At 50.3% G+C, this 27,023-nt stretch overlaps 1 protein-coding gene across 2 annotated transcripts in view; it reads left to right on the top strand.

The window, feature by feature from the left end:
- Positions 1 to 11,515: 11,515 nt before the first annotated feature.
- ZDHHC8 (zDHHC palmitoyltransferase 8) overlaps positions 11,516 to 27,023 on the top strand; it is a 78,822-nt gene continuing 63,314 nt past the window's right edge. For both annotated transcript variants that reach the window (XM_074206532.1, XM_074206529.1), the window contains exon 1: positions 11,516 to 11,622. In XM_074206532.1, the coding sequence (XP_074062633.1) occupies positions 11,516 to 11,622 (107 nt within the window). The remainder of the gene's footprint in view (positions 11,623 to 27,023) is intronic.

Below are 27,023 nucleotides of genomic sequence, written 5' to 3' on the forward strand. Positions count from 1 at the left end.
TCTGTCTTTTGTTCTTGAAGAAGACCCTCACATCATGGGGGTGATGCTATGACAAGCACATAAATTAGATTTGAATGGGGGGGTGCTGGGCCAAGACCCCGGCCTCACTTTCTTCTCTGGAGTCACCTGGGTCCACCATGAATCAGGATGACTGGAGTTGGTCCTGAATGTGAGGCAATCGGGGTGAAGTGACTTGCCCAAGGTCACACAGCTAGTTGACAAGTGTCTGAAGTGAGATTCGAACTCCCATCCTCCAGACTCCAAGGCCAGTGTGCTATCCACTGTGCCACCTGACAATAATACAGTATTTGACTACTAAGTTAGCCGTGCTGGAGTCCAGATTCAAACCCTGGAATGGTATCCAGTACCTCAAAGAACGCCTTCAGCACATATGCTGGGGGTGGGCTGTGCCTTCCAAAGGCCAACATCAGGGTCAGTGGAGGGTGTCCCCACCCTGGCAGCTCTCCAGGCTGACTAGACCATACTACAGCCTTCTTTTTAATCTGGGGAACCTTTATTGGGTTGTGTATTTGGACCCTCATGGCTTTGTGTGTAGCTCCTAACCCTGCAAGCCTCAGTTTCCTCCCCTGTTCAAGGGAGATAAGTGGCACCTATTCTGCTTCTCCCTCATGGTGGGGACTGGAGCAGGTGTGGATATGAGCTGGCAAGAGTGAAACCAGGAATCCCTAACCTGAGGATGCACCACTGAGGGAGAGCAATTTGGGGGGTACAGAGAGACAGACAACTGCATTTGAGGCAGGATCTGAGTTGGAGAGCTCCCAGAACAAGAAATGAAGGTTGAAGGGAGGGTCTTAGGTCTGGGCCATAAAGGGGTGTGTGTGTGTGTGTGTGTGTGTGTGTGTGTGTGTGTGTGTGTCTGTCTGTCTGTCTGTCTGTCTGTCTGTCTGTATGTGTCTGTGTGAGTGTGTATGAGTGGGGGGAGGGCATTAACCTTTTCCTGCTTGGACCAGAGAGCAGAAACTAGGCACAAGGTGGATGGCAGAAGGCTAGCACCCCAGAGGGAAGTCTTTGATGAATCACCAAACTTTCGAGCTGGGTAGGAACTCAGAGACCCTCTAGGTCCAATCTTCTCATTTTACATTTGAGGAAACTGAGGCCTAGGTTGCTTAACAAGTTCTTATGGCTAGGATCATCCATTCTGAGTTGGAAGGGATTGTTAGAAGGTGATGAACCCAATTGCCTCATTCTTTATTTTTTTTAAGGTTTTTTTTTAGGTTTTTTTTGCAAGGCAATGGGGTTAAGTGACTTGCCCAAGGCCACACAGCTAGGTCATTATTAAGTGTCTGAGGCTGGATTTGAACTCAGGTCCTCCTGACTCCAGGGCCGGTGCTCTATCCACTGTGCTACCTAGCCACCCCACCTCATTTTTTATGAATTTTTTTTTTGGTTTTTGTAAGGCAATGGGTTTAAGTGACTTGCCCAAGGTCACACAGTTAAGTATCTGGGGTCAGATTTGAATTCATATCCTGACTCCAGGGCCAGTGCTCTCTCCACTGTGCCATGCGTAACTGCTCTCCCCACCCCCACCCCAATCTTTAGATGAAGAAACTGAAGCCCAAGAAGGTTGTGATTTGCCTAAGGTCACACAGGCTATAAGCATCAGAGGCAAAATTTGAACTCAGGTTCTCTGATGGTCATATTCTTCCTAATAAATGAGAAGGAGATTCCCAACATGTGGGGAAAAGTTAAAAGAAAAAAGACAGAACCCAGGTGGGAAAGAGTCCCCTCTGATGCCCACAAGCCTGTGAGAAATTCTCAGCTGAAGCTAAAAATAAAAAGTTTCAGTTGTTCTAAGGGTCTTGATCTGGGTTCCTGAGATGTGTTCCAAAGCCTTTGGAGCAACGGCATCAGAAGAAAATTGGGTCACGTCAAAAATAAGATGCCAAGGCCTCCGGCTGTAATTAGGTTGAATTCAAACCCACGAAAGGTGGCTTGCTGCTGACAGTCTCAGAAGGGAAGGTTTCAGGTTGTCGGGATCCTAGATTACTGGTGCCAGAGAGAGCCCGGCTCAGAGAGTCTGTGACTCAGCATCTGCCACCCACCCCCTCCCAAGATGAAAAGAATGCCAGGGCATCCCGGCAATGAGGCTAGGAGGACGACTCGGCCTTCCTCCCCATAGCCCTGTGAAGATGGAATGCCAGCCCCATTTTACAGAGGAGGAAACTGAGGTGAGGACAAGTGAAGTCAATTGGTCCAAGATCACCCAAGAATATCAATAAAGGTCTGGCACATGGAGAAGGGATTAGGTGACCCTGTAGGGCAGAACCAGGAGCACTAGGGGAAGCAGACAGCGTTTGGAGCCCACCCAAAGAGGGAATGCCTGTCATCTTCCGAGAGGAAACATGGAGCTAGAGGACTAGCAGGGTGACCTTCGCCTCCTCATTAGAAGCCTCAGTTTCCTTCTCCGTTAAATGGGGATAATCATAGAACCTCATTTGTCTCATGCAATTAAGACCAAGGGGCATCATGAATGTGAAGTAGGGTTTTCGGGAGCTAATTCTGTCTAAGATTGAAACCTGGAGTGGAAAAGGCTGGGGGCTGCAGGCAGTGGGGGGGGGGGACTGAGTTTGAGACCTGCCCCTATTGTTTACTACCAAGATGACCTTGAGAAAGCCCCTTTGCCCAGAACCTCAGTTTCCTCCTCTGTAAAATGAGCAAATTCCACTGGATTATCTCTGAGGCCTCCCCAAGGACCCCTCTCTATTCTAAGAGCCTCCCAGCTCTGAGACGGCCCCTGTTCTAAGCTCCCTCTCAGCTCTGCCATCGCCTGCTCCAAACTTCCTGCCAGATCTGACGCTATTGATCTCAAACCAGGCCCTTCCTTCCTGGGCCTCACTTCCCTGCTCTGTAAAACCAGGGAGGCTTCTGGGGTGCCTTCCTGCCCCAGGCCCTATTCATGGAAAGCAGGCAGGGAGGGAAAGCCATGGCCTCAGCAGTTCCACCTTAAGCCCTCTGCCAGCCTGCGCCGATGGGTGGGATTTCCTGCCTGACTGGTGGGCTCCAGGGCTGATTTCCTCCAGCCAAGTCCCTCACTGCACAGCTGCCTTATAAATGGCCCCAGCAGCCAATGGCAGGCTGCGCCGGGTGGGCCCAGTCCTTTGCTGCAAGTTATAGCTGAGTTGCGACCGGTGAGACCGGGAGTGTCCCCAAAGCCTTCCATCCCCAGGGGGAGGGGAGGCCAGCCCCCCAATTCTGCCTTCCCTGGACTTCGACGTGGGGCTCAGTCTCTCAGAGCTGTGAGAGCCATTTAATCCAACTCATTCACTGCACAGAGTAGGAAACTGAGGCTCGAAGGGAGGAAGGGATTTGCCCAAGGTCACTCAGCTAATTAGTGTTCCAGCCAAGACTCGGATCCGGGTGGCCTGACTTCCTCCCAGCCCTAGCTTTTCCCTTATCCCCAGCACTTGGAAAGAAGGAGGGGCCCAGTGAGGACTCTGGAAAATCACAGAAAAGGTTTCTCTTAGACAAAGCAAGTTGGGAGATGAGCAAATAATTAATGAATATTAACAAATCATTAATAAAATTAGAGGCAGATCTGGTTCTACTCTGACCTCAGTTTCTTCTTCTGTGAAACAAGGGCCATGGGCTGCATGGTCTGGGTCTCTTGTTATGGAAAGCGCCCTGGGCTCAGTCTGGAGCCTGAATCTACCTTCGGCATTTAGGAGCTGTGTGACCATAGCAAACCACTCTTTTTCTGAGCCTCAGTTTCTTCACTTGTAAAACAAAAGCAATGTCCTCTCCTCCTCACCCGGCTGTGAGGAAGAAATCCCCTTGCAAATATGGTGATCAAAGACAATTACCAAAGCCAGGATGGAAAACAGCATCTACGCCCAGAGAAAGGACTATGGAATCTGAATGCAGACCAAAGCCGCCTATTGTCACATTTTTATTTGGGTTTTTGCTTTTTTCTTCTTGTGGTTTTTCCCCTTTGCTCTGTCTTCTTTCACAACATGACTAAGATGGAAATCTGTATAACCTGGGGATACATTATAACTTATATCAGAGTCCTTGCTGTCTTGGGGAGGGAGGGAGAAAAATCCTACAAAAATAAATGTTCAAAACTATCTTTACACGTAATTGGAGAAAATACTATTAACTGGGGGGGGAAAAAGAAAGCCCTTTGCACACTGTAAAGTTCCAAAAATACTCCGGGGATACCTTCATTCAACACAATTCTACATAGGGCTTGCTTGGTCACTCCTCTCCTCAAGAACTCCAGGGGCTCCCTATTACTGCATCTAGGATGAATAGCAACATTCCCTTCTGACATTTTTGCTTTTTATTTTTTAATTCAATTTTTATTTTCAATTCTGAATCTTCTTCCTCAACCATTGTGCAAAAAAGCCCCCAACAAAACAAAAACAAGCAAACAAAACCCAAATTACACAAGAAATATGTATAGCCACATCAAATGAATTCTCCTAAAGGGTGCAATGCTCCAGAAGGTCACTCCAGTCTAACCAGCAGGGTGCAGAGGTGGGTGGCAGTTATAGGAGCAGAGATTTACTGTCTCTACAAAGTACATTAGAAACCATCCAACCCAGAGCAGCTAGGTGGCAGTGGATAAAGCACCAGCCCTGGAGTCAGGAGGACCCGAGTTCAAATCTAACCTCAGACACTTAATAATGACCTAGCCGTGTGGCCTTGGGGAAGTCACTTCACCCCATTGTCTTGCAGAAACAAAACAAAACAAAAGATCACTTGGATGTCCTCTAAACCACGGAGTTGTCCACTGAGGGATAGTACCTTGAGAAAACACTTGTTGGCTAAAATAATAATAATAATAATAGCAGCGACAACACTTGGAGAAAATGAGATCTACTGCCATTTTCAAGGGTCACCCAGATTGCAGCAGGGCTGAGCCCAGGTCTCTGATGATTTCATGTAGCTTTTCCCACGGTACCCATGGCTGCCTACTCAGGAGGATGTTCTTTCTTGGTGCATTGGGAGCTCTCCTCACTGATGGCAAACTTTCCTGTTCAGAGCGCCTTCAGTCACCTCATGGAATCATGGGATCTCAGAGTCTGAAGGTGCCAAGGGGTAGAGGTGGGGAATGGGCAGGTGAGAACTCTCTGCATTATTGAAGTTTGATCTGTCATTTTATTAATCTAGCTAATTAACAATACAAAAGATCAACTCTGATTTGTAGTATTTGTTGATATCTGAGGTGTAACTATTGGAATTATCCTTGGTCTATTAGAATCCAAGACTGATTCAATTTTAGTATTGATTTTCAAGATGGGTCTCCCAGGGCTCTCTCCTGCAGCCAGGGAGATCTCTGTGGCTCAGACAAAATTAGGTGACTTTATCCATTTTCAACACAAATCTGAGTAGCCATCTCTGGCACAATACCTCTCTGCAGAGTTATAAATCAAGACAGAATGTATCCCTAAAGGAACTAGGGAAGTGATTCAAAGACCTGTTTGTGGTGCTGAAACACAAGGGGTATCCCCTCACCTCCAGGAAAATTGAACAGTTGCAAAATCCCTGAACAAACAGCTTTAGATTTCTTGCTTATAGGCTCGGAACATACTTTAGGTTCATTTTGGTCAACATTTCCACTTTCTGCAATCAAGAACAATCATAAACATAAGGCAGGTGAGTCCATCCCCTCACCCTTGAAGATGTAATTCCCTCCTTTTAGGAATTTCGGTCTTTGGCGTGTGCTAGTGAATGTTTAACAACCAGATCTCCAGAAAGCAATGCACACAGGATACTCACTTTTAACTTTAAACCATATTATTATTAGTAGTAGTTTTTTTAATTTAGTTTTTTTTTTTTTTGTAAGGCAAATGGGGTTAAGTGGCTTGCCCAAGGCCACCCAGCTAGGTCATTATTAAGTGTCTGAGATCAGATTTGAACCCGGGTCCTCCTGACTCCAGGGCTGGTGCTTTATCCACTGCGCCGCCTAGCCGCCCCTAAACTATATTATTGATATTTGATCTATCACTTTATAAAATCTAGATAATCAGCAATACAAAAATCAAACTCTGATTTGTAGGTATAACTGTTGGAGTTAGCTCGGGTTCATCCCTGGCTCCAATCCTTTGATTGGTAACTGAGAGAATGAGTGAGAACTAGCCCATTTAGCCCCAAGTATTTGCTTGATATTCCCAGACACTGCTTAGCCAGCCTTCCATCTGGGCCATCTTGCCTTAGGCCTGGCCCCTCGATAAGAAATGCCCATTCCTTCTGGATTAGCTCTTTTGCCTTTAGCTCCATTCACCAGCCCTGTGACTTTCCAAACCAAAACATCCCTCTCAGGACACTACTCTTGGATGGATGATCTTTCCTTATTAGATGGTAAGTTCTTTGAGGATAGGGACTCTCCTGCTTTGGGTATTTGCACTCTCAGTGCTTAGCATTATGGAGTACACAGTAGGGACTTAATCAATGCTTCCTTTGATGAACAACCTCAAGTACATCACCTTGGGCCTTTCTTTCTGGACCCTCTTCAGATGATCAGTGTCTTCCCTAAGTTGTCAGTGAAGACAGAAAATCTTCTTTGGTCCAGGGAAGCAGGTCCAAGAAGGGACATTGGAATTCCTGGGGCTTTCTGGAGCCCAGGGGGCCCGGGGGGGGGGGCTGCTGAGTCCCAACTCTGTGCTCACCCCAGGAGAATGCACCAGATTATTTCCAGATGCTGCCAGAGCCTGGGGTTTTCTCCTCTGTAGCAGCTGGAGGGGAGTTCCTTGAGGGAACCACTTTCCTGGCAAGAGGCCAATGAGGCAGGCAGCTGTCCCTCAGACTCTGCTCCTCCCCTCTGCCTTCTCTGGTGATGGTGAGCGGGCAGGGGCCCCTCAGCCTCAGGAGGAATCACAACAACTGGTCTTTCCATACCACTGACAAGTTTGCGAGCCCTTTCCATGCTTCTTTTAGATCTGCTCCCCTCCCCAAGTTCTGGCCTTTCATGAATCACGGGTAATCTTAGGGTCTTCTCAAAAATCATTTTTTAAAGCTTGTTTTCCCTGAACACACAAGTTTCTCCTTTTCCCTAAAGGAAATAACTCGTTTACATCTTCCATGTGAGGTACCTGTCCCTTCTTTCTCCGCCAGGTCCCAGTTCGGTAAACAACCAAAGAAAGAAAGATATGTGTGAATAAAAAAGAGATTTATACATAAATATGACTATACTTATGAAATATGTATCATGGCTATATAAAAATACAGGACAGCCTTCCCTTTTCCCCAAAGGATGCACACCACAGAAAGAAGTCACAATAAAAGCTCATATTTTATTCCAGTGAGTCTCCCCTCCCCCACCTTGAGTCTATATGATTCTCCAAACTCATAATGCCACATTTGTAGTTGGGACTTCCCCCTGGAGAGAAGCAAACTCCAGTCCCTTTTAACTCTTGATCTTTGATCCCATGAAACCCCACTTTCTAGAGGAAGCCTTCCCCAATCCCTCTTAATTTCTGTCTTCCCTCTTTTTAATTATTTCCTCTTTATTATGAGTTTATGGCTCACTTTGTTGATTTTATTTTTCCCGTTATATGTCATGAAAAGTTTTCCACATTCATCCTCTTGAATATTTATGTGACACAGTGAACAGTCTTATGAACATTGTGTGTGACATTTGTATTTAACATATTTACATAGATAACTCACTTTGTCTAGACTTCTGTATATGTTTTCTCCTCCATTCAGCTGCAAGCTCCTTGAGGACAGGGACTATCTTTTCCATTTCTTTATTCTTAAGCATATGTGCCCGCTACATCATAGAAGACAATGTTCATTTATTTTTTTGTTTTTTGCAAGGCAGTGGGGTTAAGTGACTTACCCAAGGTCTCACAGCTAGGTAATTATTAAGTGTCTGAGTCTGGATTCAAACACAGCTCCTCCTGACTCCAGGGCTGTTGCTCTTTCCACTGCACCACCTAGCTGTCCCCAGGAACTATAGTGCTTATGATCCCCTTTTATTACTCAACTTAGACGTGAAACAATTAAGGTGCAGAATTAGTCCAAAAAGAAAAGATTAAGGTGGTTTTTGTTGTGTCCAACTCTTTATGACTCCATTGTGGTCTTCTTGGCAGAGACACTAGAGTGGCTTGCCATCCTTCCCCAGCTCATTTTACAGAGAAGGAAACTGAGGTCAACAGGATGAAGTGACCTGCCCAGGATCACACAATTAGAAAACATCTGAGGTCAGATTTGAACTCCCTTCCTGATTCCAGGCTAAGCACTCGGTATTTGAATCGTGGTTTCTGTTCTAGTTTCCAAAAACCTGAGGTTGAGGTTCAGCTAGAGGGCAATAGAGAGAGAGGGGGGCTTGGTGAACACAGATGGCAACATTTTCCAGATGAAGAATTACACGGGTAGGGCAGTTATGTGACACAGTGGATAGAGCACCAGCCCTGGAGTCAGGAGGACCTGAGTTCAAATGAAGCCTCAGACACTTGATACTTACTTAGCTGTGTGACCTTGGGCAAGTCACTTAACCCATTGCCTTACAAAATCCCCTTCCCCCCCAAACCCAAAAGAATTCCATAGGAGTATGTCTATAAAGGATATCAGCCCAAAAAAGCATGAATAAAAAGAAAATGACCCATTTTCCTAATGGTCTTGATGGTGATAGGAGTTTCCTCTCTAAAAGGAGACCCTTTACTTCTAGCAGTCAAACTGAACATCCCCAAAACCTGAAGTCACTCAGTTTATTTTTTAAGCTTGACTTCCTGCATATTAAGGCAAGACTGTATCTGACCGAGGTGGAAAGTCTTTGTGAAGTCCAAGTTCCAAACTGCAACTTTCCAGAAACATCTGTGGTGCTTCTTTTTCAACAAATCCCTAGGGGGTTCAGTCTCAAGATTCCTTTTGGACTCCTATATGAATGGATTGGGGGTGGGGTGAGTCAAAAGGAACAAATATCCCTAAATGGAGAATCTTTAAAGCATCAACCTGTGCCTCAATTCTTTGTTTCAAATTCCTGTCTTTATTATGTGTATGTGACCACCCACGGCCATAGAACCTATTTCTGTTTATTTACTTCTCTCTTCTGGTACAACAATAATCACTTACATTATATATGTACTATGTATCTATGTGTGATATGTATACACATACTAGTACAATGATAATCACATCATATATGTCATATGTATCTATGTGATATATACACAATGGTACAATGATAATCAATTGCATTATATGTGTAATATGTATATGTATATGATATATACACTCTGGTACAATAATTAATTACATTATATATGTAATTGATGTATATGAAATATACACAGGTACAAAAATTATCACTTATATATGTAATATGTATCTATGGGATATATACATACTGGTACAATGCTAACCACATCATGTAATATGTATCTATGTGATAAATATTCACACTGGTACAGTAATAAATTGCATTATATATGTAAATGTATATATGATATATATATATACACATTCTGGTACAGTAATAATTACATTTTATTTATATATATATGTAATTGATTATGTGCATATATTTTATATATGCACACCCACTCTGGGGTATTGTCAGTTCTTTAGTTTCACAGAAGTCCTGCTGTGAATACCATGGTATAATGGGAAGCTTGCCCAATGAGATCCTAGTCTTTGGGGCATGTGCAAATGTCCCCTTCTCAGTGGATTATAGAGACAATGCACAATATTGTCTGTCTGCTGCCTATAAAAGAGTGGAGGTGGCTTTGGACCATAATGACTCAGAGTTGGTTCTATCTGGGTGATGAAAAGTCTTCTGGTTGGTGGTTGAACCAAAGGGAAACCGATCCAGAAGTGAGCATACATGGACAAGGTCTTTCCTTTCTTGGCAGGTTTGCAAAAAGGAGGATTGCTATGAGCTTTGGGTTGGTGAGGGGCTCTTGGAAGCTGTATTGCCCCCTCCTTTCCTCCCCCTCCCCAAGAATGCCATCCCGGCTTCTTTTATCCCTCTGATGTCTATTTGTCCTTGGGTGGGTGCAGTTGAGGACTCCCCAAAGGGCAGCAGAGCGTGATGAGGGAGGTAGAAATGAGGAATCCCATGGGGAAGGGGTATACAGAAATGAAGAAGGGAAGAAAGATGACGTGTCTCTCTTCAGAGCTTTGTGTGTACGAGACCTTTTTCTTCTCTCAAGAGAGACTGCAGCTAAGGCCAAGCTTTTTGGAACATGGAACACTAGGGGGTTCAAGGAAGACCCAGATGGCCCAGGTGGCTGCTTTGGGAGCTTGGAAAGACCAGAAGGGTTGGAAGAGGTCTTCTTAGCTACTGAATCGGGAACAGAGCCCACAGGAGCAAGGGACCACTGTAGTCCTGGGAGGGGAGTTAAGGCCTCCTTGACTGAGGCCAACCTCTGGTATCCTCTGATGAAGTGACTGGCGCACCACCGATCCCTCACCCTGCACTAGAGGAAGCTGGTGGGACCTGGTGTAGGAAGAGAAGGCTGCCCCTAGGCAGGAGTGCTGAGGGGTCCCCACCTGCGCCTCCCACCTGGGGCCCCTCTCCCCAAGGACTGGGTGTATGTATGAGGAGGAGGAGGAGAGAACGCCTGTTTGGAAGGGAGCTTTTTTACATCAATATTGCTATGCGTTTGATAAAATGAAATTTTGTTGGGAGCGCACGGCTGAGGGGTCCCAGGGACAGCGGCCTCCCCCTCAGAGTTCCCGGAAGATTGGCCTCTGCCATCCTCTGGAGACCCAACAGGACCGCCGGGGTGGGGTGGGGGGGTTCTGTCCTGCTGATGACGGGACCCAGCTTGGTGTCTTTGCCCAACTCGGGCAGGTTCCCAAGTGGCGCCATCCGACCCAAGGGGATGCCCGCTGACGAACCGACTCCCAGCTCCGCTGCCAGTTAATCTGCCTGGCTGTGTGCAGACTCCATTCTCGATTGGTTCAGTCTTTTCTCCTCTTTGCCAATTGGTGCCAGCCTCCTGTTAAAGGTCCAGCGCAAGGGGCACGAGAGTGACTGCCTGGGCAGTAAGGAATCACGCCTTCTCCATGGTGGGAAGGTGAGCTCCGCCTCGTCCAGGCGGCACCCGCCTTCCCCCTGGGCACCTTGTTCCCAAGGAGTGGCACGCCGCAAGGGAGCCCGTCGCCCGGCCTGCCCTGGCCGGGGGGCGCTGGAAGGGCCCCGGCCCTGCGCCCACGTGGACCGAGGAAACGGAGCCCCCGGAGGCGCGGGGCAAGGACTTGTCCAAGGTCACACGAGGCATCGGAGGCAGAGTCCCGTGCGCCCCCCGCCTGAGGATCGGGGTCCCCCGATGGCTTAGAGCTGGGGGGGCCCGTCCGCTCCACGGCAGCGGCCACCGAGGCCTGGGGCCGGGCTGCGGAGGGCGGCCTGGGGCCGGGCCCGGGCGCAGGAGGACCCCGCCGGCCTCGGTCTACCTTAAGGGGCGCCGGCATCAGCCCGCCCCCGGGGGTGGGGTTTCCTGCGCCGCCGCCGCCGCCGCCGCCGCCGCGGGTCAGCTGGGCCCGGCCCCCGCCCCGCCCGCCCCGAGCCGCCGCGCCGGGCCCGGAGGGATGTGGCGGCCACAGGATGCCCGGCCTCGGCAGCGCCCGGAGCTTCAAGGCCGCCAAGTACGTGCCCGTGGCCACCGCCGCCGCCCTGCTGGTGGGCGCCTCCACGCTCTTCTTCGTCTTCACGTGAGTGGGGCCCGGCCCCCGCCCCCCGCTGCGCCCCGGGCTCCGGGGCCCCTGGGCCCTGGCCGCCCCCCGGACACCCCCGGGCCCCGGGGCCCCTCGGCCCTGCCCGCCCCCCGGACACCCCCGGGCCCCGGGGCCCTGCCCGCCCCCCGGACACCCCCGGGCCCCGTGGCCCTGCCCGCCCCCCGGACACCCCCGGGCTCCGGGGCCCCTCGGCCCTGCCCGTCCCCCGGACACCCCCGGGCTCCGGGGCCCTGCCCACCCCCCGCTGCACCCCCAGGCTCCGGGGCCCCTCGGCCCTGCCCGCCCCCCGGACACCCCCGACCCCCGGGGCCCCTCCCGCCCGGCCGGGCCGAGGAGCTGGCCGGGCCCGGGGCACCGGCGGAGGCTGGGGGCCCGTCTGTCTGTCTGCGGGAGGCCGCGGCCTGTGCGGGATGGGGGGAGGGTGTGGGGGGGCCTGGGGGGGCCCTGGCCCGGCTCGGCTGGGGAGGTGGAGGCTGCCCCCCCAGGCAGCCCCTGGGGTGCCCCGTGGGCGCCTTTGAGGGAAGCGGAGTGCAGCGTTCAGATTTCCTGGGCAATGCCTCCCCTCAGCCATTGGCTCCGGCGCCCCTACGGCCTGCCAGTCAGCAGAACTCAAGACTGTGATGGGGCTGGGGGGCTCACCGGTGCCACACGTGGCGGGAAGGGGCTTGGGGTCCACCCCTGGCGCGTGACCTTGGGGGAGGCCTTTCTCTTGCCAGGACACTCCGCTGACCTAACTGGAAAAGGAGAGGGCACCTAGCTAGCCTCCTGGCCTGCCCTGGCCCTGGCCTGCCCTGGCCCTGGCCTTCTCTGCCCTTCCCTCAGCCTCAGGCAAAGCCTGCTCTTCCCCTGGTAGGGAGGCCTGGGGGAGTCCTGGGTCTGCCCCCTTTGGGCCTGGGGTGGGGGGGTTAGAAGAGGAGGAAGGACAAAGAGACCCTTTCATACTAGAGAAGGACCCACCATCTTTGATGCCTCTGAACAAACTCCTTGGTCACCTCAGACTTACTTGTGTGGCAAAGTGGCATCTGCCCTGTCTGAGGTCATTGGCCAGAGGGCTCAGAGGATCAGGGGTCATATTCCAGCTCAACCACTCACTAAATGGATGACCTTGCGCAAGGCAGGGACTCAGTTTCCTCACCTGTAAACTGGGCAAGAGTTGGCCCTTTCACCTCAATATCTGTGATCCTGGGCATCCGCAATGGTGTCTCAGCTCTCCAACATTCTTCCCTACCCCCTGGCCCTCCAGAGAGTGAGGGAGCTGCCCAAAAGGCTTGGGGGTCAGAAGACCCAGGTTCCCCCATTGGCTCACAATGTGATCCCTGGGCAAGTCACTTCCTTCTCCCTCTGGGCCTCACTTTTCCTTTCTAGAAAATGGCATCAATAGTCCTCTCACTCTACCTCATCTTTGGATCACTGGAGAAATGGGCACAGTGGCATTACTGCACTCTTCCATGCTCTCTGAATGACCTTGGGCCAGGCCTCTCTGGGCCTCAGTTTCCTCCTCTGTAAAAAGAAGAGGATAGGCTTCAATGATCTCCAGAGCTTTTATTCTTCATTATCACCCAAAGCGAGGGCCGTCTCTAGCCTCCCTGATCCCTAGCTGGCCCCTGGGCCCACATGGCTCTGGAGGAGGACAGCCCCCCCCCCATCCAAATCACTTGCCGGCCATGGCATCACTCCCTGATGCCATGGCCCACTTCCAGCCTGAAAGACAGCCAACACCCCAGAGCAGGGGGCTTTCAGAGCGTTAATATGAATTTAGAGAGATGCTGCTGTGGAATACCTCAGTTTCCAAAGAGTAAAGATTGAGGGTCACCTGGAGGATGCCCCGGGTGGGAGCGGACAGACTCTGGACCCTTGCTGTCCAAGAATTATGCAAGAACAATGTTGCAAAGGCTTGTCAGTGAGACCTGTGGGTCTGGAGAAGGAGGTTGGACAGACTGACCAGGGTACCAGAATTAAGGATGCCCACCCACCTGCATCATCGGCCTCATGTCAACTCCTTGGGGGGATGGAAGGGGAGGGGAGGCTAGAGTCCCCTAGGACAGCATGGGCAGGCACTAGCTGAGGGAGAAGTTGCCCTCCTCTGGGAAATAATGGTGCAGGCCATTGCTTCCCAACCTTTGAGTCAGAGGACGCCTTGTAAAAATATCAACATTTCATGGCCTTCGGCCGCCTCTGAATGGAGTTTTACTATGAAGGCCTTTTTACTATTAAAGCCTGAAAAAACTCTACAACCACTAAAAAATGACCATAAATTCAAAAATGAACTCATATCTTCCCGATTGTGACGAAATCCCAGTCTCATCGGGTCCAAGCTCAGCTTGAGCCGGCCAGTGAGCGGACACCCCTAGCTACCTGCTGGCCATCTCTGTGTCTGTTGGAAAAGAAAAATAGTTGATGATGATGATGATGGTGGTGGTGGCTAACTGTTCTATGCTATCTTAAAATTCGCAACTATCTTATTTGATCCTCAGTGCCTAGGAGGTAGGGGCTATTATGATCCTTACGTTACAGCTGAAGAAACTGAGGCAGAGAGAGGTTAATAGACTTGCCCAGCTGGTATTTGTGTGAGGTCACATTTGAACTCAGGTCTTCCTGATTCCAGGCCCAGTGCTCTGCGCACTCCATCATTAACCTCCTTGGCAAGCGGGAGATCTCGAGTCTGATCATAGTCTTGTCACCGATTTGTTGTGTGACCTTAGAAAAGACCCTTGCTTCCTCTGAGCCTCCTCTTTAAAGTGGGAGTCCCAATACCTCCCATCTCCAGACCCAGTGGGTAGCAGAGGGTCCAGCCCATTGTTGGTGCTTACTCCATGCTGCTGATGGGTGTCTTTTGGGTTCCAGAGGGAACCACCTCTGAAACGTAGGTGGGTGTCCTTGGGGAACCTCTACTTCCCTATCTGTGAAAGAAGGGGTTTCAATAGATACCCCATGTAGGACTAGGCTTGATTGTTTTAAAAGCTCTAAATATTAAGTCTAAAACTCTATGCAGATGTGCGGGGGATTAAACCCCTTGGCAGAGGAGACTGAAGCTTCACTGCAGATGGGAGGCCCACTAAGCCTCATTACAATGGCAATTTTAAACCCTATTACCCAAAGATATGATCATCATTAAGTCTCTTTAGGGCAAAACATCTGAAGCTGGGAATCAGGAGACCTGGGTTCTCTGCTGCCCCATTAAATATTGGTATTACCCTGGACAAGGCCTTTGGACCTCAGTTTCTCTATCTGTAAAATGAAAGAGTAAGGAGAGGGCAGTTTCACCCAGAGGTGGGAATCTTTACTTTGGGGCATTTGAGATGAAGGAATCTATTTTGAGGGTGTGCTCTTTGCAGGTAATGTGGAGGGTGGGCAACCAATGTGGAGTTTGGCACCTGGAAGTTCTCAGGGCTCCTTAGACACATCATCTTCTCAGAACCTCGGGTCAGCTCTGTGCAGAAGGGACTCTTAGTATTCTTATCCACATTTGACAGATTGGGAAACTGAGGCTGGGGGCTAAACTGGTTCTGAGTTCAAATTTATCCTCTGACCCTTCCTTCTAGGTGACTTGGGTAAGGGTGATTGATTCCTTCTGAGTAAAATGAGGGTAATTGAACGGCCCTCCCAGGGTTAGGAAGCTATGATGTATCTGAGGTGAGATTAGAACACAGGGCTTCCTCATCCGACCAAGTTCATCCCTCCATTTGATGACACTACCCTCTTTCTGTTATTCGTCGGGTCTCCGCATGGCCCTTGTTTCCTAGATGGGCCCTTGGGTGCAGCCTGGGAGTTCCAAACCAAAGGGTAGACCCCAATGGCTCCCGGTAGGAAACTTAGAAAGGGAAAATTTGGCGATAAAATGAGGCGATAAATCAAAACTGCTCTAGGGGGTGAACCTTCCACAAGGTCTCGCAGCTAGTGAGTAATAATAGTAAGACCCAGCATTTCTATATTTGCAAAATGTTGCATTTATGATTGACTCTCCTCCTCAAACCTGGCAGGGCGGGCTATTCTTATTCTCCTTTCAAAACTGAGGAAACTGAGACAGAGGTTGTTTCTGCCCTAGATCACATGGCTACTGAGTGACTCAAGTTGGGTTTGGACTTCATCCTTTTGACTTCTCCCTTCCTGGGCTCTGGCCACTACACTGGGCCACCTACTGAGAACCTCAGGCCTTCCTGTGATTTCTTGGAGTCTGGGAGGATTTCAGCTCTTCAGCTTGGTTCCCTTCTCTGTGCCTCAGTCCCCCCCCCCAAAAAAAATTAGGGAGTTGGAGCAGAAGCCATATGCCTTACATCTCTTAGGGCTCTGATCATTTATTTATCTAATAAACATATGGCTGAGCTGTGGGGTCCCCTGGGCTTAGCACTGGGAGAACTACAACTTTCAGGTAAGATGGCCTGGCCAGCCCAGTATACTTCCAGGTCTGTGAGTGTGGCCCTGTGGGAATCCCAGCCCAGTTATAATGGAGCAGATGAGTCTGAGGGGGCTGCACCCCACATCTAAGAGCTGGATGTTTTATTTGTTGTCTGCCCCATTAGAATGGAAGCTGCCAGAGGGCAACCCTTGCCAGCGCTTAAGCTCTTAGACCTGGTCTGGTTCTTAGTAGGCTTGTTGATGAAGTCAATAATTGGCCATGCTGGGGAAGCTATAATGTACAGTAGTTCAGTACAGCCCTGGGCCTGGAGTCAGGAGGACCTGAGTTCAAATCCGGCCTCAGACACTTCATAATGACCTCGCTGTGTGGCCTTGGGCAAGCCACTTAACCCCGGTCCCCCACAAAAGCCCCCACTCAGTTCACCTCTGGTTGGTAGGAAGGAAACAATCTTTCATTACAGGCCTACTATGTGACAGACGCCCCTGGAAGTGTATTTGGGATAGGGGTAAGGCTGTTACTGCTTGGAGGGGTCGGGGGCCTTCTTGGAGGAGGCCACAGCCAACTTGGTCTTTAACTGGCGGTAAGGAATGCAGCAAGGAGAGGGATGGGGAAGGCAATCTGGGCTTTGTGCTTCGTTTGAAGATTGGCCCTAGAGTTGGAACCTGGCTTCGGATCCCAGCTGAGCCACTTGCTAGTTTGATTATGGGCAAGCCCCTTGCCTGCTCTGCCTCAGTTTACTCATCTGTAGAACTAAGGCTGTTGAGTGAGTTGACTGCCGAGGCTTTTCCCGTCTCTGAATCTCTAAATTGGGATCCCAAGTCAGCTCTTGTTTTCAAAGTGCTTCTGGCCTAAATGGGGAAAAAATATTGGTCACAAGGAAGCTTGATGAGGAAAGGAAAGAGGCCAAGCAGAAGCCCACATCCTTTCTGGGTAAAGCCCTTCCCCTCTCAGGCCTTAGTTTCTCCATCTGTTAAATGACGTTGGACTGAAGGCTCTCTGAGGTCCCTCCCACCTCTACGTTCTATGGCTCTCCAGGTAGGGAGAACCCCTGCATTTGGGGTTCCCTTGGGCCACATGGAGCAGGCATCCAGGCCTCTTCCAAACCATGTGTCTGTGTATGTGTATGCGTGTGAATCTATGTGTATGGATGCCTGTATTGGTGTGTATGCAGGCACAACTATGTATGTTTGTGGGGATGTCGGAGGGGGACTCCCCCCCCAGTTCAGCCAGTCACTGCCTCTGCTCCAGGGTGTCAAACCTGAGGTTGGTTTTTATTGTTAGCTTTTTCTTTTAAAATTTTATTTAAGGCAAATAGGGTTAAGTGGCTTGCCCAAGGCCACACTGCTAGGTAATCATTAAGTGTCTGAGGCTGGATTTGAACCCAGGTACTCCTGACTCCAGGGCCGGTGCTCTATCCACTACGCCACCTAGCCGCCCCTATTTTTAGCTTCTGATGGACAGTTGAGCTAATTTCAGGGGAGGAGCAGGCTGGGAGGCCCAGTAGGCAGCCTTGGCCTTGCCTCCTGATCAACATTCCTTGAATTAGTAGCAGCCAGCTGGCCCCCCCCCCCCCCAGCCTGGGCCCTGTGGATTCAGCATGAGGCCAATGGCAAGAGAGGAAGCAGAGGGAACTTGGGTTCAAATCTTTACCTTGTTACTTTTGTGACCTCTGGTGAGGCCTCAGTTTCTCCATCTGTAAAGTAAGGGAGCTGGATTGTTTGGTTGTTTCTGGCTCCTTATGACCCCATGGACACCAGTGCTGAAGTGGTTTGTCATTTTTTTCCAAGTGGATTTAGGCAGAGTTACACAGCTAGTAAGGCTCTGAGACTGGACTTGAACTCTGACCTTTCTGATTCCAGGCCCAGCACTCTATTCACTGAGCCACCCAGCTGCCAGGGGGTTTGGGTTAGACAAACCCCAGCTTTGAATCAGTGATAAAACATTTATAGGACACTATTATTAAAATAATAACAGCAACAATAACTTCTACGTGGACATCCTTCTCCAGCTCACATTTCAGTTGTGGAAACAAGGGCACACAAGGTTAAGTGACTTGCCCAGGGTCACACAGCTAGTGTCTGAGTCAAGATTTGAACTCAGATCTTCTGGAGTCCAAACTCAGGGCTCTATCCACTGTACCACCTAGCTGCTCAGGTATGAGATGGACTCAGTAGCCTCTGAAGGGCCTTCTCACCCTGAAATTTTGTGGTTTAAAGTTTTCCAGGAATGAAAGACTCCCTGCAAATGCAGCCTGCTCTGCTTTTGGGCAGACTCGCCCCCAATCCTGTCTCCTGCAGGACTCTTCCTGATCCTTTTCTTTGCTGGCTCCCTCCCTCAACTCCTCCCTTCCCATCCCTGGTAGCGCCTTCTCCTCCAACATCACCTTTCATCTACTCTAAGGATGGACTTGTGTGTGGCATGAGGAGTTATTGATGACAAGTTCCTTAACATGGAGAGCTGTCCCAGAGTGGAATGTTCCCTTTGTAAGGAGGTAGTGAGTTCCCTGTTCCTGAAAGGTAGTGAGTTCCCCATCCCTGAGAGGTAATGAGTCCCCTTTCCCAGGAAGGTAGGGAGTTCCTTATCTCCGCAAGGTAATAAACTCCCCATCCCTGGGAGGTAGTGAACTGCCCTTCCCTGGAAGGTAGTGAGTTCCCCATTCCTGGGAAGTAGTGAGTCCCCCAGGCTTGAGATCTCCACACAAAGGGCCGATGGATGTTTCTTGAGTTTGTCCAAGAAGGGAAGACCCTGCTCAGTGGGCTCTGGCTCTGAGCCAGCCTCTTCCAACTCCACCCTTTGGTAGTTTTGAAATTTGGTTCACACGCTATTCGAATCGGTGAGTGGGTGTCCGCTCAGCCCCCCTCCCCCATCCTCTGGTAAGAGTGGTTACGGTGGTGAGGGGACCCCAGTTTGGGGAACATTGAAAAGTTGGAAATAGTTGGGGATCACTTGGGAGCTGGGGAGGGGTCAGGCCTTCCCCTTAGGAGACGTTTCCAGTTTTATCTTTTTCTTTTGTGGTGCCAGACCTAGAGTTGGAATTTTTATCGGTCGTAGGCTCTCCAGACTTGGACAGTCCCTCCAGTGGAGCCGTCAGCAACTCCCTTGTAGCCAAGAAGCTTTGAGTGGTGCTTGGGACCCAGAGAAAACAAATGACCTGACTCTGGTCACCCACCAAAGCTAGAACCAAAGATTGAGAGTTACAAGGGGACCCTGGAAGCCAGGGAACCCCAGGTCCCTCACTTTACTCAAGAGGAAAATGATGGAAGTTGTAACACCTAAGCTCAGACAGTTAGTACAAGCCCGAGGCAGGATTTGAACCCAGGTCTTTGGGACTTCAAGACCAGCCCTCTCTCCACAGTGCCTTCCATTTTAGTCTTGGCCTACTCCAGAATGTTTCAAATCCTGACATTCTCAGCTGCAAACATTTGTTATGTAGGCTTCCTGGAGACCTGACTCCAAGCTAAGTTCTGGGGCCTCAGAGAGCTTACCGTCAGGGAAGGAGGGGAGATCTGTGACTGAAATACAGAGAACAGGCCAGGGGTTCTAGGAAGTCTGAAGGGAGTCACCTGGGGCATTTGGGAAGAGCTGATTCTCAAAGGAGGAAGATTCCAGTAGTCCACCATCTGGGGAGGTGAAGGATTGAACGCAGTCCAGTCCTTAGAGGAATGCTGGGGAACAGAGGAGGGCTCTGTGAGGATGGGGGAAGGGTACTTTCTGGAGTCCTGGGGTCACCCCATACCCACCACAACCTTCCTGGCTGGAGAAGAACAGTTCACATTTACCTATTGGTTTATGAATTGCAAATTGCTTTGCCTAGAGTGCCTCAGTTTCCCCCCTGTAATATCAAAGTTAGGGCTAGATCAGGGAATTATGTTTTTTTGCCATGCACCCCCCCCCCCCCTTGGCAGACAGGTGAAACCTGGGGACCCTTCCTTTTAAAAAAATTCATCTTCTAAAGAAAGGCTAAATTTCAGTTAGAGGGCAGTGAATACGAGACTGTAATTTTTTTCCCTCAGTCCATGGATCCTTTAATATCTATCCACAGAGCTCTTGAGGGTCCTTGGACTCCAGGTGAAGAAGCTTTGGACTAACTGTTCCCTCAGGCCCTGATTCTGGGGTCTGTTGTGACCCCCGGGGCTTTAGAATGGTTCAACATCTTTGTACCCACCATCTTGGACATTCTCAGCCATCCATTTCCCAGGTAGAAAGGGGACCAGAAAAAGTGAGGTCTGCAGGAAGCAGAAATGAGACTTTGGACCTGGGTCTCCTGACTCCAAACCCAGGATGCTCAGGGTGAGGCCACCCTCCTTCACCTCGATCCCAAGGACTCTCCTTGCTCAGGTAGCTTAGTTCTCCCCCATGTGGCCCCAGTGAGCTTCTTGTTGGGATCCTCAACCTGTGGCCTGGAATTGTTAGTTGTCTAATCTGTGGCCGTGTGGTCTGGGAAAGAGGAGGCCTAGGGAAGGCACCATGGCTATCTTCAGGGATCTGAAGGGCTTCCATGAAGAGGAGGGTTCAACTCTGGAGGGCAGGGTCAGGAATTCATGGACTGGAACTAAGTGGTGGGGACTTACTGAGAGGAAGGTTTAGATTGGATGTCAAGGAAATGTCCTCCCTAAAATGGAAGGGGGTTCCTACAAAGGTGGTGTGGGTGTCCTTTCATCAGATCATATATGACTCCCATTGTACAGATGAAGACACTGTGTCCCAGGGTTTAAATGACTTGCCCAAAGTCACCCAAGTAGTAAATGGAAGGGGCAAGACTCAGAGCTCTTTCTAGAGTACCACATGACCCCCCCCCAATTAGCCTAGAAGGACACCGGACTTAGAACAGATAGAGACCTTAGAAGTCATCCATTCTGATCCCCCAATTTTACAGTTGAGAAAACCAAGGCCCAGTTGGGAAGGAGGCTTACCCAAGTTTGCATCAGAAGTCAGGGTCAGAGCTGTGTCTAGATGAAGTGTTGACTCTTTCCAACCATGTGCACCTCCTCTTCCTCTTTGTTCCTCTTTGACCCCAGCCCTGATAGACTTGCCTAGCCAGGGCTTTTGGGATGGCAGCATCAATGAAACTCGCTCTGAGAGCTACATATCCATGTGTTTGGAGCCCCCAAATTAGGGAAGCAAATGCTTGTTAACTTCTCCAGCCCACACCTTAGTAAGGACTGGGGTGGGGGCAGTTGTGCATGGTTTAACTGGGGCACCCCTCTTAAAGAATAAGGGTGGGGGGTGAAAGCTGCCAAGAAATTTACTCTTTTCTCTCCCACCTCTCCCTGCATGTGTGTGTCCTTCTCCCCCAAAGCCCTGTGCTCCTGGGCAAGCTTCACCCTGCCCCAGTCTGCACTCATCCCGCATTCAAGTCTGCACGCAGCAGGTCTTTTCTTTAGCTCTTCTCTCTCTCCTTCTTTCTTCTTTTTTATTCTCTCTCTCTCTCTCTCTCTCTCTCTCTCTCTCTCTCTCTCTCTCTCTCTCTCTCTCTCTCTCTTTTTTGCAAGGCAATAGGGTTAAGTGGCTTGCCCAAGGCCACACAGCTGGGTGATTATTACGGGTCTGAGGCCAGAGTTGAGCTCAGGTCCTCCTGACTCCAAGGTTGGTGGTCTATCCACTGAGCCACCTAGCTGCCCCTTTTCTTCTCTTTTTTTATCCTTTCTTTGCTTCTTCTTCTTCCTCCTCCTCCTCCTTCTTCTTCTTTTCTTTCTTCTTTCTTATCCTGTCTCTCTTTCAGTCTCTCTCTGTCTCTCTGTCTCTATCTCTCTCTCTTCCTCTCGCCCTTTCTTTGTCTGTTTCTCTCTTTTTTGTCCTTCCCCTCAGCATAAGCCAGTGTAATGAAGACTGCCTCTGGAATCAGAGGTGCCGGGTTCAAATCCTGCCTTCCTGGATAATATGAGTCAAATCATTTTGACTTCCTAGCCTCAGTTTCCTCACCTGTAAAATGAGAGTTGTGAGATTAGATGACCTCTAAGCTCCTTTCCAGCTCTAGATCTCTAATCCTCTCCTCCTTTCTCCTCTCCCATGTCTCTTCTGTCCTCCTCTCCTTTTCCTTTCTCCTCTTAATCTCGTCTTCATTATTTCCTTTTCTTCTTATTCTCCCTCTCCACACCTCTCCCTCCTTTCTCTTCTCTCTCTCTCCCTTTTCCTCTTCTCTCTTTCACCTCCTCTTCTGTACCCTCCTTTCTCTTCTTCCTCCTCTCCCTTCAGTCTCTTCTCCTCTTTCTCTCTTCTTTGTCTTCTCTTTCTCCCTCTCCATCATTGCTTCTCCTGTCTCTTCTCCCTTCCTCCTTTCTCTCTTCTCTCCACTCTTTCCCCCACTTCCTCTTTGTCAAAGTGGGCCATTCCTGTTTCCCCTGCTCTCTGGAAGGTCTCTGCTCTCACATAACCCTCCAAAATCCCTATTTTCAGTTTCAGTGATTGAGTGTGTTCCCATTTTCTAGACTGTTGGTGGCCTCTCCCTTCCTCCAAGGATAAGGAGGGCCCATGGGTACTCAGGGTGAAACTCCTTGCCCAAAGGAATATATTTCTAAAGCAGAAGCCAGAAAGAAATTGAGCCACTCTCACCCCTGGGACAATACTCTAAGAGCCTGAAGCGCCAGTTCCCTCAACAGGTTGGAGAGTTAGCAGGGCAGAACCACAAGATAAGCTATCACTTACTGGCTGTGGGCTGGGCCACTTCAAACTGGGCATCCATCCCGCTGGGCTGTGGAAGGTGGTGGAGCGTGAGGACACGGAGGGAGGCCAGGAGGAGGAGAATGGAGGAATGTGGACAAGCTGGAAGCCCTGGGAGGGAGGAGGCTTAGGGGGGTAAGCCAGGGGGCCAGAACCTTGGGGGTGCCCACCCCTGCCTGATCCAGGAAGCCTCAAGCTAGGCATCCATCCTGTTGGGCTGTGGAAGGTGGTGGAGTATGAGGATGCAGAGGGAGGCCAGGAGGAGGAGAATGGAGAAATGTGGACAAGCTGGAAGCCCTGGGAGGGGGGAGAGTTGGAGGTTAGCAAGGGGGCCAGAACATTGGGGGTGCTCACCCTGCCTTAGCCAGGAAGCCTCTTTGATCCTGTGCTTGCTGCTAGGGTAGGACCTCCCAGAGCAGTGCCAGCCCGGGGCTGGGGGCTGACAGGTGGCCTTACTTAGTGAAGAGTAAGGTGCAGACCAGAATGAAGGGGGGCACTCCTGCCAGACACCAGCTGGGAGGGATGGACACCTGGTAGAGTAGAGACAGGCTTTCTTCACCTGCGCCCCCCATGGCTCCTGGCTCTGCCCCCTAAGACTAGTCAGATCAAAGTTAATTGACCGTGGCCCCCTCATTCTGAACCTTAGTTTCCTTCTTTGTCAGATGACAAAGGCCTCACAAGACCTGGCAGCTCAGGGGTCTGTATCCTGTACTCCAATGAGTAGGGGAATGTGGGACCTGGAGCAGAGGCAGAAATGGCTTCTTTAGGGAGTTGAAGGCAGAGATATTGGGAAAGAGAGACCAGACGCATTCTACAAGGCCCCTGTGGGCAGGACCTGAGGCGGGGGGGGGACAGCGTGGGGAGTCACTGGAAAGCAGATTTGACCTCCATTTTTGTTCCAGCTGGTTCACAAGTTTACAGACTGCTTTAGAAGGTGGTGACCTCTTTCCCTCACACTTGCTGGAGGTCGGCTCATTGATTTTGGGGCTAGAAGAAACTTTAAAGGTCATTGAGTCTGACCCTTTCCCTCCTAATTTTACAGAAGAGGCAACTGAGGCACATAGGTAAAGTGATTCCCAGGATCACCCAGCACAGAGCTAGCAAGTATCTGAGGTGGGATTAAAGCCCAGGTCTTCTAGCTCGGTGGTTAGCACACTGCACCTACAGTCAGAAAGAACTGGGTTCAGCCTCTAAGATCTCCCAGGAGTTGATCCTAAGCAAGTCTCTTTACCTCTGCCTGCCTCAATTTCCCCAACTGCAAAGTAGAGCTAATAATAGCACCTGCCTCCCAAGGTTGTCATGAGGATCACATGAGGTATTTGTAAAGCACTTAGCCCAGGTTATATCACCGTTTAGCTATTATTTTTGTTATTGTTGTTGGTGTTGTGGGGGTGGGAGGGTGATATTATTTCTGGTTCAAAGCTTTTTGCTCCATTAAATGCGCCAGGCTGCCTCAAGATGATCACTGGCTTGCAGGTCCTGATTGATTCTTGTTTGGTTTGGGTCAGATGCCCTGCTCTGAGATGCCAGTGGGCTTTACTTGTCCAGTGGGGGTCCTGCAGGGAGCAGAAGAATAGCTCACGGGGGGATGGAGGAAGCTGAGAGCCAACTTCCAGGATGGCACAGTACTTCGGTGTGTGTTTATAAAAAGGCCTGTGTGGATGGGCTTATTTTTGGCGTCGTAGAGACAGAATGTGTCCTTGGCAGCCACTCTGGTGGGGACTTTTGGAGGTACTGAGGCTGGTGTGGGTAGGGTGGGAGGAGGAGGAGCTTTGAGACTTGTGGGGACAGGCCTGGGCGGGGGGGAACATTGCCGCCATCTCCAGGGATCTAGTCATTAGGAGTCCCCTATGGTGGGAAAGTTGGAAAGCTGCCTCTAAGAGTCACCAAAATGTTGTCTGAATGGACCTTTGGTTTTTATAGAATCTTTTATTGATGCTCATCCAATGAAGAATGAATGTATGTCCTGCCACCCCCCTCATAAAAAATAAAAACCAATCCAACTTTTTTTGTTACAAAGCATTATAGTGAAACTAATCATTTGGCCTTGTATGCCCCATTATACACCTGTGGTCCACCACCTCTCTGCTGAGAGGAGAGCCCTTGTCTATCACCTGACCACACTTTGGAGAGGCTCAGATTTTCTCCTAATGGCCCACCTGGAGGTATTGTGCAAAGAGCATTGGTTTTGAAGTCAGAGGACCCGAATTTGCATCTCTCGCCTGCTGTGAACTTGTTCTGTGGCCTGGATAAAGCCGATCCCTCTTTCCATGCCTCTGTTAGGTTTTAAGGTTCCCCTGCCCCCCACTGAACTGTTCCGGTCCAAGGTCCTGTCCCTCTCTTCCCCCTCCCCCCAACTGTAACGTTCTGGGTTCTTAGACTCCTCCCCGCTCTGGCCTTCTGTGTCTCTGTGGGCTCGCACTGCGCAGTGATGAGGCCGCTCCCCTGCTCCACAGTCCACAGTGGCTCCCCATTGTCTGCCGGACGAGGTCCCGGGCATGGGTCAGCAGGGAGTTCCCCCTGATGGAGACTGTCCAGACTTATTCAGGACGGCTCGGCTTTTAGGGACAGACCAAATAACAGGAAAGCCCTTTGAGCCGCCCCTCCCCCCTTTTACAGAGTGCCACGGGCCAGGCCCCGCAGCAGGCCGCAGCAGGCCCGGGCCCTGTCCATTGTTCCTGGCCTCTCTCTGCCCTTCTCTTCAGGCCCAGCCGCGCAGCGCAGGCCCCAAGGAAGGTTTCTGGTGGTGGGTGGAGGGTGCGGCTGGGGGCGGTCGGTGGCTGAGTCATAGCCATGAGACTGGAGCCATGCCTGGCAGGCTTGGTGCGGAAAGCAGAGACAGCCAGGAGACAGAGGGGCCTGAGGTGAGGAGCGCCCCGTCCCTTCCCCTCCCCGAGCCTCAGTTTCCCCAGTAAGAACATTAGCTATGTTTATTTTACACCATGAAGGGGCTGGGGGCTGCTAGAGCCAGACTATGGACCAGTCCGGACTGGACTGGCTGAGAGAAGATATTGATCACTCAATACCCATTTATTAAGCACCTGCTGTTTACTAGGATAACTCTTTCGGTGTCAATAGCACCTGAACAGATGAGGTTCCTGGGCCCTTCTTTGTGGCTCTGAGCAGGATGGGGAGGGCGAAGGATGGGACTTAGGGTGCTTGTGCTGGGACAACTCCATGGAGCTTGGAGAAGGGGCTTTGTCTTCCTTCCAGCCACCCAGACACAGCCTGAAGTCCCAGAACTCACCATTTTAATAGAATCTGAAAACTCAAAGGCAGATGAGGCCAGGGACTGATTCAAAGAGGGAGGGCCCTCACCTAATCCATGCCAGAGTGCATGGGACATGCAAGGGCAGAGCCTAAGTAAAGGAAGCAGAGGAAGTAGACGGTGTCAGGCACCTGGATGGGGCCAATTCCTTCCAGAAGGTGCCAACTCTGGCTCCAGGTTTCCTGGCTCCAAGGACCCAAAGAAATAATATTGAGCTGTGCCTCTTTGCTTGTCTAACAAGAGAGAGCAGATAGACAGACCTGCAAAGACAAACATTTTTCCTGGAACGCAGCCCAGGGAGGGATTTCTCATGCGGGTCCTTATGTGTGAGACTTTGGAAGGCTAGGAGGACCCATGGATGGTCCATGGAGTCTGGGGAGAGACTCTGAACATCTCTCCTGTGGGGCCCGGGGTGGGAGGGCTGGCCCAGGGTCTGGCCAGCCCCCCAGGGTGTGTCTCATTATCTGAAGTGGGGAGGAGCAGAGGAGGTTGGGAAATTCTCACAGCATTTTGGCTTACAAAGGAGACAGGCCCCAGAATCTTGTTATTAAATGAATTGTTTAGAACTGGGAGAAACTGGGGTGTATTAACCCCTACTGTGCCAGAAATACTGGTGTTTATAATCTGGGCAGAGAAGCTGGGGGCCCCAGAGCTGGGTGGGGCCTCAGAGGCCATCCAGAGAAGTCACTCATTTCTCTGTAACTAGGTTTGCAAAGGCCTTTCCTTGTGACCCTCCTGGGAGGTGCAGGAACACATGCTCCTATCCCATCTGACAATTGGGGAAACTGAGACTCTGAGAGGAAATGTGGCTTGCCCTAAGGCACACATCTACTAAGTGGCAGAGTTAGGATCTGAACCCATGGCCAACTTTAGTATAACACATCTGAAGAGACTTTGTGAGAAAAAGTGTAAACAAAATGTTGGCTATTGGATAATTGATGTCGTGCAAGTACTGCTACTTCAGAGAAAGCGGAGAGCTGTCAGGTAGAAGGAAAAGGTGGAGGAGACCCAGATTTTAGGCACGACAAGATAAAAATGGAAATATGGAAGGAAGGATGTCTCTAGTGGAGTGCCACAGGGATCTATGTTTGA

This window comes from Macrotis lagotis, chromosome X (assembly GCF_037893015.1).
Source record: "Macrotis lagotis isolate mMagLag1 chromosome X, bilby.v1.9.chrom.fasta, whole genome shotgun sequence".
Classification (NCBI taxonomy): domain Eukaryota; kingdom Metazoa; phylum Chordata; class Mammalia; order Peramelemorphia; family Peramelidae; genus Macrotis; species Macrotis lagotis.